Below are 13,379 nucleotides of genomic sequence, written 5' to 3' on the forward strand. Positions count from 1 at the left end.
ATCCACCGCCTGTCCCTGCAGTGTGGCCCCTGTTACGTTTTCTGCAACTCTGCCTTCTTGAGTCCAAATGTCTTCGAAAGGGGCAAATGCTTCTTATGTGCCAACAGGGTGTGTTTCAGTGAATGTTCACAGTGTGCACCGGTCCGACTGAAGGCCTCTTCCCTTCCCCAACACCCACCCATCAGTGCAAAATGACTGCTGCCCAGCAGGGAGTGACATGTGTGTCTCAGATTTTGTTGCTGTGCTCTGAGTACTCACTCCTCATCTCCTTGGCCAGTTTCCTAACACTCCCCTTGTTCACAGCACAGAACATGAGTGCTCTTTCCTGTCATTTTGATGCTGATAAACAGCAATTCTCCGTGTGAAAATGAGAATGAAGTTTTTTTAAAGACAGGCTACCATAATTCCCATGCTGAGAACCACATGTGATGACACTTGTGTTGAAGATGAGGACAGCAATGAGCTGAGAGAGGCCAGCCAGGATTCACACATGTGAGGGGATGCATGGGAATGGGGATGGGACATTGGTGGTTAGCATCCTTGCTTGTCTCAGAATGGACATGGGTTGTGGATTTCTAACTCCTGGAGAAACCAGAGTTCTAGGAATTGTAAGCCACTTTATCTTAGGAAAGAAAAAGACGGTGTTCTGCCCTCCTGTCCCTTAAAACTGTGCGTGCTGCCACTAAACCTGCAAACTGAGAACAGTATAATGGCTACTCCTGACTTCCTTTCATCAAATCAGCCTGCTATTGTTTTCTGCAATGGTTGTGGTGCAGAATCTTTTTGTGGTGCAGCCAAGATTCATACTTGAGTCTCCTTACTGCAAGTTCTCACTCTCACAGTGGAGAGTTAACAATAATTGCCTAATATGTTACACTTTTTTGGGAAGAGTTACCAGATAAAGTGCAAGATCTCAGTGAAATGTGAATAGCACAGATAAAGGACAGATTTTTTTTTGTAGAAGTGTGCTCTAAATGTCATATGGATCATAATTATGGTAAAAACTAATTCACTGTTTATCTTCAATTCAAATTCCACTTGGTATTCTTTATTCATACTTGCTAAATCTGGCCACTATGTTCTTTCATGTATTTTTAATTTTAAAAAACAGTCCAACATCTCATTCTAGCAATTTACCTACAGAAATAAAGAGAGGAGCCACATTACTGGGACAAATACAGTCACTGCAAATATCAGAAGAAAACTGGAACATATTAATATATTAATTTTTACCCAAAAAAACTGAAATATTTTTAGACAGCAAAAATAGCTTCATTATGCTTTTGATTGCATAATATATCTCTGGAAAGATGAAAAAGTATCAGATAACACCTGTTTCCTCCACAAAAGAAAATGTGGTGGCTAGAGAAAAGAGATGCGAGGAAGACTGGTCACTGTCTATTGCATTGTGCACAATTTGAATTTGGAACCATGCAAAAGTATTGCTTAATTAAGTTAAAATCATGTAAAAGGTACAAAATAAACATTTAACACCAGCACACTATGCTGGGAAACAAAATGAAAGGATTTCTGGTCTCAGTGCTGTAGATCACATAGCCAATCTTTCCTGGACTGAGTCTTCCCAAGAAAGGGGATGGGAAGTAAGGCTGGCCTACTGCTGTGGACAGATTCCAGCAACATACATGACCTGGGGGCACAAGGACTGCCTCCTAAACAATGAGCACACAGCCACCTAATAGCCTGGATCAGGTGAGACCATTCTGATTTCAAACACTCAGTCCCTTTGCCTTCCTAAGAACCCCTGTGCTGCTCAGACTGAAAACGAGTTCTAAATTTTGTTAAGTAAGTGCAGCCCCTGTTGAAATTCATCAAGAGTGGGAAAGAGCCAAAGTGGGAAGGAGCTTGGGTTGATTGGCACAAAAATAGGTCTGTTGATAAAGAATGGAAGTAAAGGGGACATCAGGTAGAAGCTTTTGCTGTGAGTCAGAAGGACAATTTAAAAGTTGCCTAAAGAGGCACACACCATCTGTGTTGCTGCTGTCCAGTAGGAAGGGAACCTCAGGTTCTTGCCTGCTGGCCAGAGCCCTTCACAGAATGTCCCCCACACCTGCCAAGCCCAACTGCCCACTGCCCCTCCCCCTCTGCAGAATGTCTGGGGTCCTGTGTTCCAAGGTATTTACATTCAAATTTTAACTGCTCCACTTGGACTCAGGAGGATCTGCCGAGTCAGGTCACTCTCTGGGTCCTGCCCTTGACTTTTTTCATTGCGGAAACTGCCAGACAGCGGTGGTCAGTGCCCAGCCTGAAGGGATGGCTTCAAATGGAGGTGAGCCTGTAGGGATGGGGGCATTATCCGAGTCTGCCCTGCCTCAATTCTTTGGGAATTCAAATTTGAACTGCCCCTGGGGACAGCTTATAGGGCTGATGTTGAGGGAGTGAGCACTGGATGTCCCCAGGGACATCACACCTGGGGATGGCCATGGCACCCTGAGTCTATAGTTAGGGAGGACGGCTCCTTAGAGGTGGACCAAGATGCCTAGGGGAATACACCATGTAGTGGAAAGGATGGAGAGGATGGATTGATCCTTTCTAGAGGGGGACAGGTCACATAGCTATGTTTGTAGGGAGTGGTGGGATCGTGTTGTGCTTGTGGCCCAGGGAGAATGACGGGCAAGCCTGAGCCCTGTGCTGTGCCTTCAGGCACCTGGAAGGTGCCCTTCCATAGTGTTTAGAGGGATTTGGACTGGAGTTTTCTAGTTCTTAGGGAGGAGTGGGGAGAAGTGGTCTCAGCCAGAAAACTGTTGGGTGGGTTGGCTGTGACAGAGCATGTGGTGACAGCCTCTGGGTGGGCGAGGCTGGGGGCCATTGTAAATGCCACAGCCCAGAGCCTCTCAGCTCCCTCCCCAGAGATGGCTTCTCCATCAGTTCAGGTAGCTGTTGGCTTTGATTTAAGAGGGGTGGGGGCAGATGGGGAAGTTCAGGCAACACAGGGCCTGGGGTTCCTGAGTTGCTCTGAATTGTTTGCCCTTTGGTGGAAGCTCAGGTCTTCAGACCCACTTCCTCTTGTCAGCTAGCTCATGGCCCGTCCTCTGCACTTTGTGTTACTGTAGAGGTGAAGAATTTGCTCCTGTTCCATTTATACTACCTCATGAACGGGGGACAGGTGTGGATTCTTGCTGGTTTTCAGAGGAAGGGTTTGAAAACGCTGGTTTCCTTTTCAGTAGAGGAAAACGAGTAGCGCACAAATAGGAAGACGGTCCTATTATTATTATTATTATTATTCAAATTAGGATGTGTGTCCTGACTGATGAGGTGCATGTGCTGTATCCCTTATTCCCCTTGACTAGAGACTGCATGAGGTCCTAGTGAACAGGGATGAGTTCCAGACAACTTTGTCTCACCTGGCCTGTGGCCCAAGAACCCCTGGTTCTTGGTTGGTCACTATGTTCAGTTATCGGGAGCTCAAAGGAGAAGGACCAGAGATGGGCTTCTTGTCCCACTATCTAGTGTAACATGACCAATAGCTGTGAAAATCCCTGGCCAGGCGTGGTGGCTCACGCCTGTAATCCCAGCACTTTGGGAGGCTAAGGTGGGTGGATCACAAGGTCAGGAGTTCAAGACCAGCCTGACCAATATGGTGAAACCCCGTCTCTACTAAAAATATAAAAATTAGCTGGGCGTGGTGGCAGGCACCTGTAATCCCAGCTACTCAGGAGGCTGAGGCAGGAGAATTGCTTGAACCTGGGAGGCAGAGGTTGCAGTGAGCTGAGATCATGCCACTGCACTCCAGCCTCGGCGACAGAGCGAGACTCCATCTCAAAAAAAAAGAAAATCCCTGGACACCTCCCCTGAATAGCTCTGCTGCTCACCATTTGCTGGCTGTGTTCTAATCATGTGCAGCTGTTGCTGGCTACACAATGACAATATCTCAGGGGACTCCACCACTGCTTCTCAGATCTGCTCCCTGGGAACTGAGCTTCCTGAGTGGCAGCTGGGACCACAGAGCACTGAGGAATGGGTGGCCTGAATCTGACCCCTATTTAACACTTGTGTGGGTGGTGCCAGGACAATCGCTTGCATGCTGGGCGTGATGTGTTATGGGTTATCTTCAGGGTTCCTAGGGCGCTGGCTTGGGTGAGTTTCTATACAGTGGTTTTCTTTTTTCTTTTTTTTTTTTTTTTTTTTGACAGAGCCTCGCTCTGTCACCTGGGCTGGAATGAAGTGGTACGATCTCGGCTCACTGCAGCCTCTGCCTCCTGGGTTCAAGCAATTCTCCTGTCAAAGCCTCCTGAGTAGCTCATATTACAGGCATGCACCATCAGCTAATTTTTGTATTTTAGTAGAGATGGGGTTTCACCACATTGGCCAGACTGGTCTTCAACTCCTGACCCCAGGTGATCCACCCGCCTCGGCCTCCCAAAGTGCTGGGATTACGGGCATGAACCAGCACGCCCGGCCTATCCAGTGGTTTTCTTTTGTTGTGTTGAGCTAGGAAAGAAAGGGGTTTACAAGAGCTTCAGGGAAAGGAAGACTGAAGAGGGGATGGGGCCATAATATTCAGAAACTTCTGGCTTCCTGTCAGCCTTCTGAGTGCCGAGCACTGCCCTGGGGTAGGCCCCTCACCTGCTGCTGAGCACGCTGAGAGCCACCAAGCCGCCAAGAGACTCATCCCTGACCCATGGCTTGGGAGATGCCTGTGAGGCTGGTGCAGTCTGCCAGGGACACCCGAGGGAGACCCTCAGAGACAGCAGAGGCTTGGCTGTTGCTTCTTGGGAGACAAGGGTCAGGGAGTCTTGGTGGCTGGGGCCAGGCTCTCTAGTGGAGCGACTCTCCCGTGGAGGAACAGAGCGTCTGATGCACACTCAGGGACACTTGCAAGCTGCAGAGTTTCCCTGTCACACGCCCTCACTTGTTGGAACTCCACTCTGATTCCCCAGTGACTTGTGTGGAGCTGGAGACCCCAGCTCATTCACCTCTTTCCTTTGTCTCCACAGCATACCCAGTGCTGGGACCAGGCGTGACCGTGAACCCTGGCGCCTCCCTGTCTGTGTTCACTGCTCTGCCCTTTGCCACACCCGCTCCCGGCCCAGCACACAGGCCGCCCCTCGTGACTGCAGCGGTTCCTCCAGGCGGCCCTCTGGTGCTGTCTGCCTTCCCCAGCACACCTCTGGTGACAGGACAGGATGGCCGAGGCCTGAGTGGGGCCAGGGCTTCCAACCTCTTTGTCCAGTTGAGGACAGAAGTGGGGCCTGTGACGGCCCCTCAGGCACAGACCTTGATCCTAACTCAGGCCCCCCTCATCTGGCAGGCTCCAGGTGCCATCTCTGGAGGTGTCGTGTGTCCACCTCCCCTACTCCTGGCAGCTGCTCCTGGGGTGCCCATTACATCTGCCCAGGTGGTTGGGGGCACCCAGGCCTATGAGGGAGGCTCGTCCCAAGGCCTTCCTCTTCCACCACCACCACCGGCTGCCCAGGTGGCCCCCATTGTGTCCCCAGGGAATGCTGGGCCATGGCCACAAGGGGCTCATGGAGAGGACAGCCTGGCTCCTTCCCAGGCTAAGGCCCCACGTGACGACTCCTGTAACCCCAAGAGTGTCCATGAGAACTTCCGACTCTGGCAGCACTACAAGCCCCTGGCCCGGAGGCACCTTCCCCAGAGTCCTGACACCGAAGCGCTTTCCTGCTTCCTCATGTGAGTGTCCTGGGGGCACTGGAGCTTGTCCTGCAGCTCACTCGTAAAGAGGCTGCTGGATGGACAGGAGGTCACGCTGTTTAGGGGAGCTTGCAGGGCAGTTGTGAGGGCGATGGGTTGTGCTATGGGAAGGTACATTTTCAGCAACATTAATCTGGCTGCGGCTCAGGACAGACTGTCAGGGACCTCACGTCAACTGCCTGTCACTGTCCTGTGAGTCCAGCCAATCCTCACTTTTTTTTTTTTTTTAAGATGGACTTTCACTCTTGTTGCCCATGCTGGAGTGCAATGGCACGATCTCAGCTCATCACAACCTCCGCCTCCCAGGTTCAAGTGATTCCGCTGCCTCAGCTTCCTGAGTAGTTGGAATTACAGGCATGCGCCACCATGCCTGGCTAATTTTGTATTAGTAGAGATGGGATTTCTCCATGTTGGTCAGGCTGGTCTCGACCTCCCGACCTCAGGTGATCTGCCCACCTCAGCCTCTCAAAGTGCTGAGATTACAGGCATGAGCCATCATGCCTGGCCCCAATACTTAGTTTCTTTTCTTTCCTTTTTTTTTTTTTTTTTTTTTTTTTTGAGATGGAGTCTCACTGTCGCCCAGGCTGGAGTGCAATGGTGCGATCTCGGCTCACTGCAAGCTCTACCTCCCAGGTTCACGTCATTCTCCTGCCTCAGCCTCCTAGTAGCTGGGACTACAGGTGCCCACCACCACGCCTGGCTAATTTTTTTGTGTTTTTAGTAGAGACGGGGTTTCACCGTGTTAGCCAGGATGGTCTCAATGTCCTACCCTGGTGATCCGCCCTCCTCGGCCTCCCAAAGTGCTGGGATTACAGGCATGAGCCACCGTGCCCGGCTTTTACTTTCAATAATTTTCACAACAATGTTTACAGAAGACCCAGGTCAGAGAGGGTTCTTGGTGTGACGTGAGCCACGGTTTGGGTTTAGGTCTTTTTTGTTTGTTTGTTTGTTTGTTTGAGATGGAGTCTCACACTGTCACCCAGGCTGGAGTGCAATGGTGCGATCTTGGCTCACCACAAGCTCTGCCTCCTGGGTTCAAGCGATTCTCCTGCCTCAGCCTCCCGAGTACCTGGGATTACAGGTGCCCGCCACCATGCCCGGCTATTTTTTGTATTTTTTAGTAGAGACGGCATTTCACGATGTTGAGCAGGCTGGTCTTGAACTCCTGACCTTGTGAGCCACCCGCCTCAGCCTCCCAAAGTGCTGGGATTGCAGGCGTGAGCCACCGCACCCGCCCTGGGTTTAGGTCTTTGAGTGTACACCCTAGTGCCTTCCCTTGAACTGAGTGTCAATGGCCAGGGGCACATCACATAGGGCTGGGGGGAGGAGCTGCAGGGCCCAGCAGGAACCTGGCACACACCCACACTGTTCTGCCGCGGTCCAGTTAGCACAGTGATGGTGGAGCCTGCACAGGGGGATGGTCTTGGGACCCGCACTAGTGTCGATGCTGGGCAGGTATTTGCATCCTCACCCTCAATCCCCCCTAGAAAAAAAGGACAATGGTGCTTCATTCAGAGGATGGCAAAGAGATGACTTGAGCTCACATATGACATGCATAGCACAGTGCCTGGCACATACTATGCCACATTACATGACAGCAATTATGATTACTGTCCCCATTACTATCATTATCAGGACTAGGCCATCTAGGAAAGTGCTCCCCAAAGCCTCGGGCCCCAGTGATAGCTCTGAGTGCACCACGAGCCCAGCAGCCCAGGGCCGTGCACTGTGGTGACGGTGAGGCAGCAACGTCAGCATCTGGGAGAGTTTGTGGTTTCATTCCCAGTCCCTGCCTCTCTCCACCCTGCGGCGCCTCTGTGACCCTGTGTTTCCCGCTGATGAGCAAACAGGAACTTGAGCACATCCACCGTGCAATACATTGGCCGTTCCCCTAGGGGAGTCCCCTGCTTGGGGTGTAGGTGAAGGCGGCCCCATCTTCCTCCCCAACAATCTCGCTGCCCCCGCACTCTGGAACTGGTTGCATCCCCCCTTGGAGCGGAGTCGTGGTGCACTGGGGACCCTGATTCTTGGAGTGGAGCTGCCTGGGGCTCACAGGCCTTTGCCTTGGCTCCTGTGGGAATGTGGGAAGCTGTACCTGCTGCTTGCAGTGGCTTGGACACTGCTCTGCTTTGGTTCTGGATGTGTGCTCCTGCTCCTCAAGCTCTAGGACCCTGAAGCTGTGTCCCCAGGGGCTGCCTTGCTCCAGAGTCCCCAGGAAGCTGGTTAAATGCTCAGTCCTGTGGCCCTGGAACCTGCACTTTAACCCTTGCTCCCAGGTCATTCTGTGTGCGTGCTGTCTCAGTCAGCTCAGGCTCTGCCGTAACAAATCCCGTAGACTGGGTGCTTAATCAAGACACATTCATGTCTCTCAGTTCCAGAGGCCAGAAGTCCCAGATCAAGGTGACAGTAGATTTGGTGTCTGATCAGGGCCCTCTTCCTGGCTGGAGAGAGCTGCCTCTGGCTGTGTCCTCTTATGGCTGAGAGGAAGAGCCCTGATGCCTCCTCCTGCCCTTATCAGGGCTCGGATTCCATGACTGGGACCCATGCTCATGACCTGCTCTAACCCTGATTGCCTCCAAATACCGAAACACTGGCACTGAGGGCTTCAGCACAGGAATGTTGGGGACACACATGTTCCACCCATAGTACTCAGTTCACTTCTCAACATCATAACACCGAGGACTCGAGGGGCAGTCGGAGAGGCCACTCAGTAGCTTGTGTTGATGTTTGATCTTGGGGGCATGTCCTGGGGCCTAAGGAGCCCACATGGGGGAGAACAGGACAAGGACAGATGGCAGGACAGGTGTGAGGAGGACAGGGGCCGGGTGTTGGGACCAGGTGGGCTCGGGATGGAGGGTGGGCTTACAGACTGGGACTGACTGCACTGGTTTACAGCCCAGTTCTCCGATCCCTGGCCCGGCGGAAGCCCACCATGACCCTGGAGGAGGGACTGTGGTGGGCCATGCGGGAATGGCAGCACACCAGCAACTTTGACCGGATGAAATTCTACGAGATTGCGGAAAAGTGAGTCTGGGGTCCTGGGGGCAGGGCCTGTGTGGCAGGGTGAGAGTGAATGACAGAGGCCCAGTGGCTGTGGTGGCTTCTCAGCATGGAGCATGAGGAGAGTGTGGACAAACGCAGGACACCCTGGGCCCCTGGCTCCCTCATGAAGCTGCTCCTGCCACCTGGAGTGCTCTGGGGTCTCTGTCCTGCACTATTGGGAAGCACCCCTTGCCTGGCCTGGGGCCAACCCCTGCCTTGACACTGGAGGTCATGGCAGGGGCAGCCAGCATCGCAGCCCAAAGGGCGTCACCTCCAGGTGTGGGGATGGGGAGAAGGGGCGCTAGTGACTATAGACAGAGTGGGGGGCAGGCTCCTCACGGCAGTGGCCAGAAGTCGGTTTTCTCCCATCCCAGCCTGGCCAGGGAGTTGGGTCAGGGGAGACCTGTACCCGGGACACCATGAGACCCCTCTCTGGCCTCACTGCCTTTGCTCCTGGGCAGTCCCCTCCGTGAAGACAGACAGACAGCAGCCTCAGGGGAAAGGGGCCCTGCCCTCTGGGCTCAGCTTTTGCTTCCTCCTGACCAGGGGTCTCCCAGGCCTTGTGCTTCTGAATTATCCTTCAGGGGCCCACAGTCCCAGCCTCAGGACTCCTGCATCTGGGCATCATCCCTGATGCCTTCTGCCATCAACCCCACCCCTGGCCAGTTGAAACCTGGAGGAGGGGTCCCCGGGACCCTCCTGGGCCTTGTGGCCCTGACTTGAGTCAGGAAGCCCCGTTGATGCCATGGGCTCTGCAGGGCCCGGGTGAGGGAGGGTGAGCCCAGAACTCTGGGAGCAGCTCCCTCCTGGGCCTGGGGATGGGACCCAGTGAGGGTCTGGACAGCCCGCCCGAGGCACTCCTTCCCATCCCTACCAGCAGCCACTGCCTGGTCCTGGGGGAAGGGGGCCTGGACCTTCTCAGCATGGCCTGTGCCTCCTTCACCCCCAGGTTCTTGGAGTTTGAGGCTGAGGAGGAGATGCAGATCCGGAAGTTGCAGTGGATGAAGGGGCCCCAGTGCCCGCCTCCTCCAGCCCTGCTGAGGCTTGAACCTCAAGGACCCCCAGCCCCTGAGGTGATCAAGCAACCAGGTACAGCTTCTCACATTCCCACAAGAGCCATGGCAAAGGTCAAAGGGGCCAAGGGAGGCCACTGTCCCCACATCCCATGCTTCCCTTCAAGAGGGGGATTTGCTCCCTCCAACAGGACAGCTTCTGAGAGTGTATGTTGGGTATTGACCAGGTCAATACCTACTTCATGGGTGGCCTGTGATCACGAAGTGGGGTATTGACCGGGTCACCTTTCCTACTTACTCTCTCCCCTTGCCTGTCCAAAACTCCATGTATGCTCTGCCCAGGAAGCAGGGATGAGCGGGAGAGTACACGGCATATCGGTGGCTCCAAACTTCCTCCCAAGCGATGCTGTCTCAGATGTGCCCCTCCTGCGGCGTCTCCTCCGGGGCACTGTGGTTCAGGTGGTCCTGACCCAGCTGGAACCCACTTCACATCCCCAAGCCCTGCCCTCCCCTGTGTGGTGCAGGCAGGAGGAGCGGCCCTCACCACACCCGGCCTTCTCCCTCTCTGCCTCAGAGTATCTTCCCAGCAAGGCTGGCCCCAAGGCCCCGACTGCCTGCCTGCCACCATCCAGGCCCCAGAGGCCAGTGGAGACCAAGGCCCACCTGCCACCACCCAGGCTCCAGAAGCCAGCGGAGACCAAGGCCCACCTGCCACCATCCAGGCCCCAGAGGCCAGTGGAGACCAAGGCCCACCTGCCACCACCCAGGCTCCAGAGGCCAGCGGAGACCAAGGCCCACCTGCCACCACCCAGGCTCCAGAGGCCAGCGGAGACCAAGGCCCACCTGCCACCACCCAGGCTCCAGAGGCCAGTGGAGACCAAGGTCCCTGAGGAGATCCCCCCTGAAGTGGTGCAGGAGTATGTGGACATCATGGAGGAGCTGCTGGGGTCTCACCTTGGGGCCACAGGGGAGCCTGAGGGACAATGGGAAAAGGGCAAAGTCGAGCAGCTGCAGGAAGAGGACGGGATGACCTCAGACCCCGGCCTCCTGAGCTACACTGACAAGCTGTGTTCCCAGGAAGACTTTGTCACTAAGGTGGGCTTGCCTGGAGTCCTAGGGTCTGTAGGATTCCAGGGTCTGTAGGCACTCCCAGGCCCTTGGAATTAAACTGTGTTCCTTAGCTACTCAGCAGGGGGCTGGGTGGGTGTGTTTCTGTAGATTTGAGTATCTGTGTATGTGATTGTGTGTGTCTATGTGTTGCTGAGTGTTTGTGTCTGTGATTTGTTACTGTGTGTCTGTGTGGGTGTGAATGTGTATGTTACTTGTGTCTGAGTCTTTTCCTGTGTTGTACGTGGGTCTGTGTGTTTGTGTGTGGTTTGTGTGTCTCTGTCTGTATGTGTGTATGCTACCAGGTCTGTGGTCTGTGTGCATAGCTGGTGGTCGCCGTGATATGAGACAGCCCCAGGAGGGTGGGGACGGGGCCCTCCCTGCTTTCTGCATCTCCTCTGGGTGTCCTTGGCTCCAGGTTCCTCCCTGCCTAGGAAGTTAACACCTTCTTCCTTCCGTTTCCAGGTGGAGGCCGTCATTCACTGCCAATTCCTGGAAGAATTACTTTCCCCAGACCCAGAGATGGATTTATTGGCCCTAAGCCAGGAGCTGGAGCAGGAGGAAGAACTCACCCTTGCCCAGGTAGAGCAGCGGAGGAAGGGGAACCCAGGTACCCCAGGGGCAGGACGGACCCGGCACACAAGGCCCACCCGATTGTCTAACCCCACCCTACTGGGGATGCTCAGCTTCTTGGGGAGCCACTCTGGGGTGGGAAGATGCAGGTTCAGAGGGAGTAGGATGGAGAGGAGCCAGGGAGGGGAGTCAGGATGCAAGCTGCAGTGAGACCCAGCGGGATGCCCAGCAGAGCCACACCCTCTCCCTTTGACATGAAGCCCAGGTGCCTCAGGCTTCCCTGCCTCCAGCCCAAGTGCCCTGGTCTCCACCATCCTGGGTCCTGCTCACACCTGGGGCAGCACCAGTAAGTGCCCCCTTTCCTCCTGCAGCTAGTGGAGAAGCGCCTCCTCTCCTTGAATGAGAAATGGCATGTGAGGGCAGCCCCTAGACATGGCACGGCCCGGATGGACTCAAGTCCTAAGTTTTCAGCTGGCCAAGGAGCAGCGAGAGACATCCCTGACCCCCAACAAAGGGTCAGCGTGGAAACTTCCTCACCACAGACGGCTGCCCGGGATCCTCAGGGACAGGGCAGAGTGAGCACTGGCATGGCCCGGTCCAAAGACCCTGCTGTGCTTTGCGGTTGTCAGGATTCCCCCGGGCTGAGAGCTGCTGGGACAACCTCTCCTCCCCAGGACCACAGACCCACCTGCCCTGGCCTGGGGACCAACGACACCTTGGATCTCCCTGGAGCATCTCCTGTCAGGGAGTCACACGGGCTGGCTAAGGGGTCAAGCGAGGAGAGGGAAATCCCTGGCATGGTCTATGTCGTGGGTTCCCACCATAGGCTGCGGCCCTGGAGGCTGTCCCAGAGCCCTGTCCCTTCCTCGGGCCTTCTCAGCCCAGGAGGGCGAGGACCCCAGGGAGCCCTTTCACAGTCTCAAAAAAGAAAGGGTGACCCCTTGGTCTCTAGGAGGAAGAAGAAGCGGCACTGTAGACAGTAGGGGCCACCACAGGGCAGGCTGTCTGGTGCCAATCCAAGGGTGGGGATGTGAACTCTCGGACCCTCATGGCACCCAGTGCCCCAAAGCAAAGGCTGCTTCTCCTCCAGTGCTGATCTTGCTGGGCCTTAGCTTTGGAGGGTAGGGGAGGGAGGGGAGGGAGAGGGTGGCTGAATGGGGAGGGCAGGAAGGGAGGAGGGTAGGGGAGGGAGGGGAGGGAGAGGGTGGCTGAATGGGGAGGGCAGCAAGGGAGGAGGGTAGGGGAGGGCAGGAAGGGAGGAGGGTAGGGGAGGGAGGGGAGGGAGAGGGTGGCTGAATGGGGAGGGCAGGAAGGGAGGAGGGTAGGGGAGGGAGGGGAGGGAGAGTGTGGCTGAATGGGGAGGGCAGCAAGGGAGGAGGGTAGGGGAGGGCAGGAGGGGAGGAGGGGAGGGGAGGGAGGGGAGGGAGGGGAGGGAGAGGGTGGCTGAACAGGGAGGGCAGGAAGGGAGGGCCTGCGGGGAAGGGGCTGGGAGGTGGGAAGCCGTGCCTTGGGGGCCTTGTGTGTAAAGGGAATAAATGTAGTTGTGTTGGAAAATGCTCTCGGGGCTGCTGTCTCTGCCCTCTGCGCTGTGCTGCTCTGTGGAGGGTGTCTGTGAGGGAGGGCTGAGGAACTGGGAGAGACCAGGCTCTGGGAACCCACAGGGGCCAGCTCTACTCTTTCCTCCTAGTATAGGGGGCCCCTTCAGATGCTCTGGGGACTGACAGATGCTGAGGAAGCCCTGATCCCTCCCACCACCCACTCACAAGGCCCCGCCTGCTTTAGGGAGGCTTCTTGGTGCCTCCCATTGTTATCAGTATCCCTGGAAAATCCTGGGATGGAGAGAGCTGGCTGGCTTTTGTTCTGCTCGGTGAAGGAGAAGGCAGCTGCCTGCAACATGGACCTGGGGAGAGGCAGCCGCTCCTGCTTAACCCTCCTCAGGAGAAGTGCAGGCACTAGGCTGAGGGGAGACGT

At 55.2% G+C, this 13,379-nt stretch overlaps 1 protein-coding gene across 3 annotated transcripts; it reads left to right on the forward strand.

Moving 5' to 3' along the window:
- Window positions 1–2,205: 2,205 nt before the first annotated feature.
- Window positions 2,206–13,139, forward strand: LOC129472382 (NUT family member 2F-like). 3 transcript variants are annotated; one of them, XM_055261930.1, is made up of 8 exons: window positions 2,206–2,287; window positions 4,956–5,652; window positions 8,569–8,697; window positions 9,665–9,804; window positions 10,303–10,369; window positions 10,550–10,823; window positions 11,301–11,417; window positions 13,101–13,139. In XM_055261930.1, the coding sequence occupies exons 1-8, from the start codon at window positions 2,272–2,274 to the stop codon at window positions 13,137–13,139; spliced, it is 1,479 nt and encodes a 492-aa protein (XP_055117905.1). In that variant the 5' UTR covers window positions 2,206–2,271. The 3 variants fall into 3 exon arrangements, with proteins under 3 accessions (XP_055117905.1, XP_055117903.1, XP_055117904.1); XM_055261928.1 differs by lacking the exon at window positions 13,101–13,139 and adding an exon at window positions 11,780–12,510 and having other exon boundaries at window positions 10,505–10,823; XM_055261929.1 differs by lacking the exon at window positions 13,101–13,139 and adding an exon at window positions 11,780–12,510.
- Window positions 13,140–13,379: the final 240 nt, after the last annotated feature.

Source organism: Symphalangus syndactylus, chromosome 22, assembly GCF_028878055.3.
Source record: "Symphalangus syndactylus isolate Jambi chromosome 22, NHGRI_mSymSyn1-v2.1_pri, whole genome shotgun sequence".
Lineage (NCBI taxonomy): Eukaryota > Metazoa > Chordata > Mammalia > Primates > Hylobatidae > Symphalangus > Symphalangus syndactylus.

What these genes read in the sequence shown, in the direction of transcription:
- LOC129472382 (XM_055261928.1), top strand. An exon ending in TTCTACGAGATTGCGGAAAA is followed by an intron (nt 8,698 to 9,664) that starts GTGAGTCTGGGG and finishes CTTCACCCCCAG; the next exon opens with GTTCTTGGAGTTTGAGGCTG. An exon ending in AAGAACTCACCCTTGCCCAG is followed by an intron (nt 11,418 to 11,779) that starts GTAGAGCAGCGG and finishes TTCCTCCTGCAG; the next exon opens with CTAGTGGAGAAGCGCCTCCT.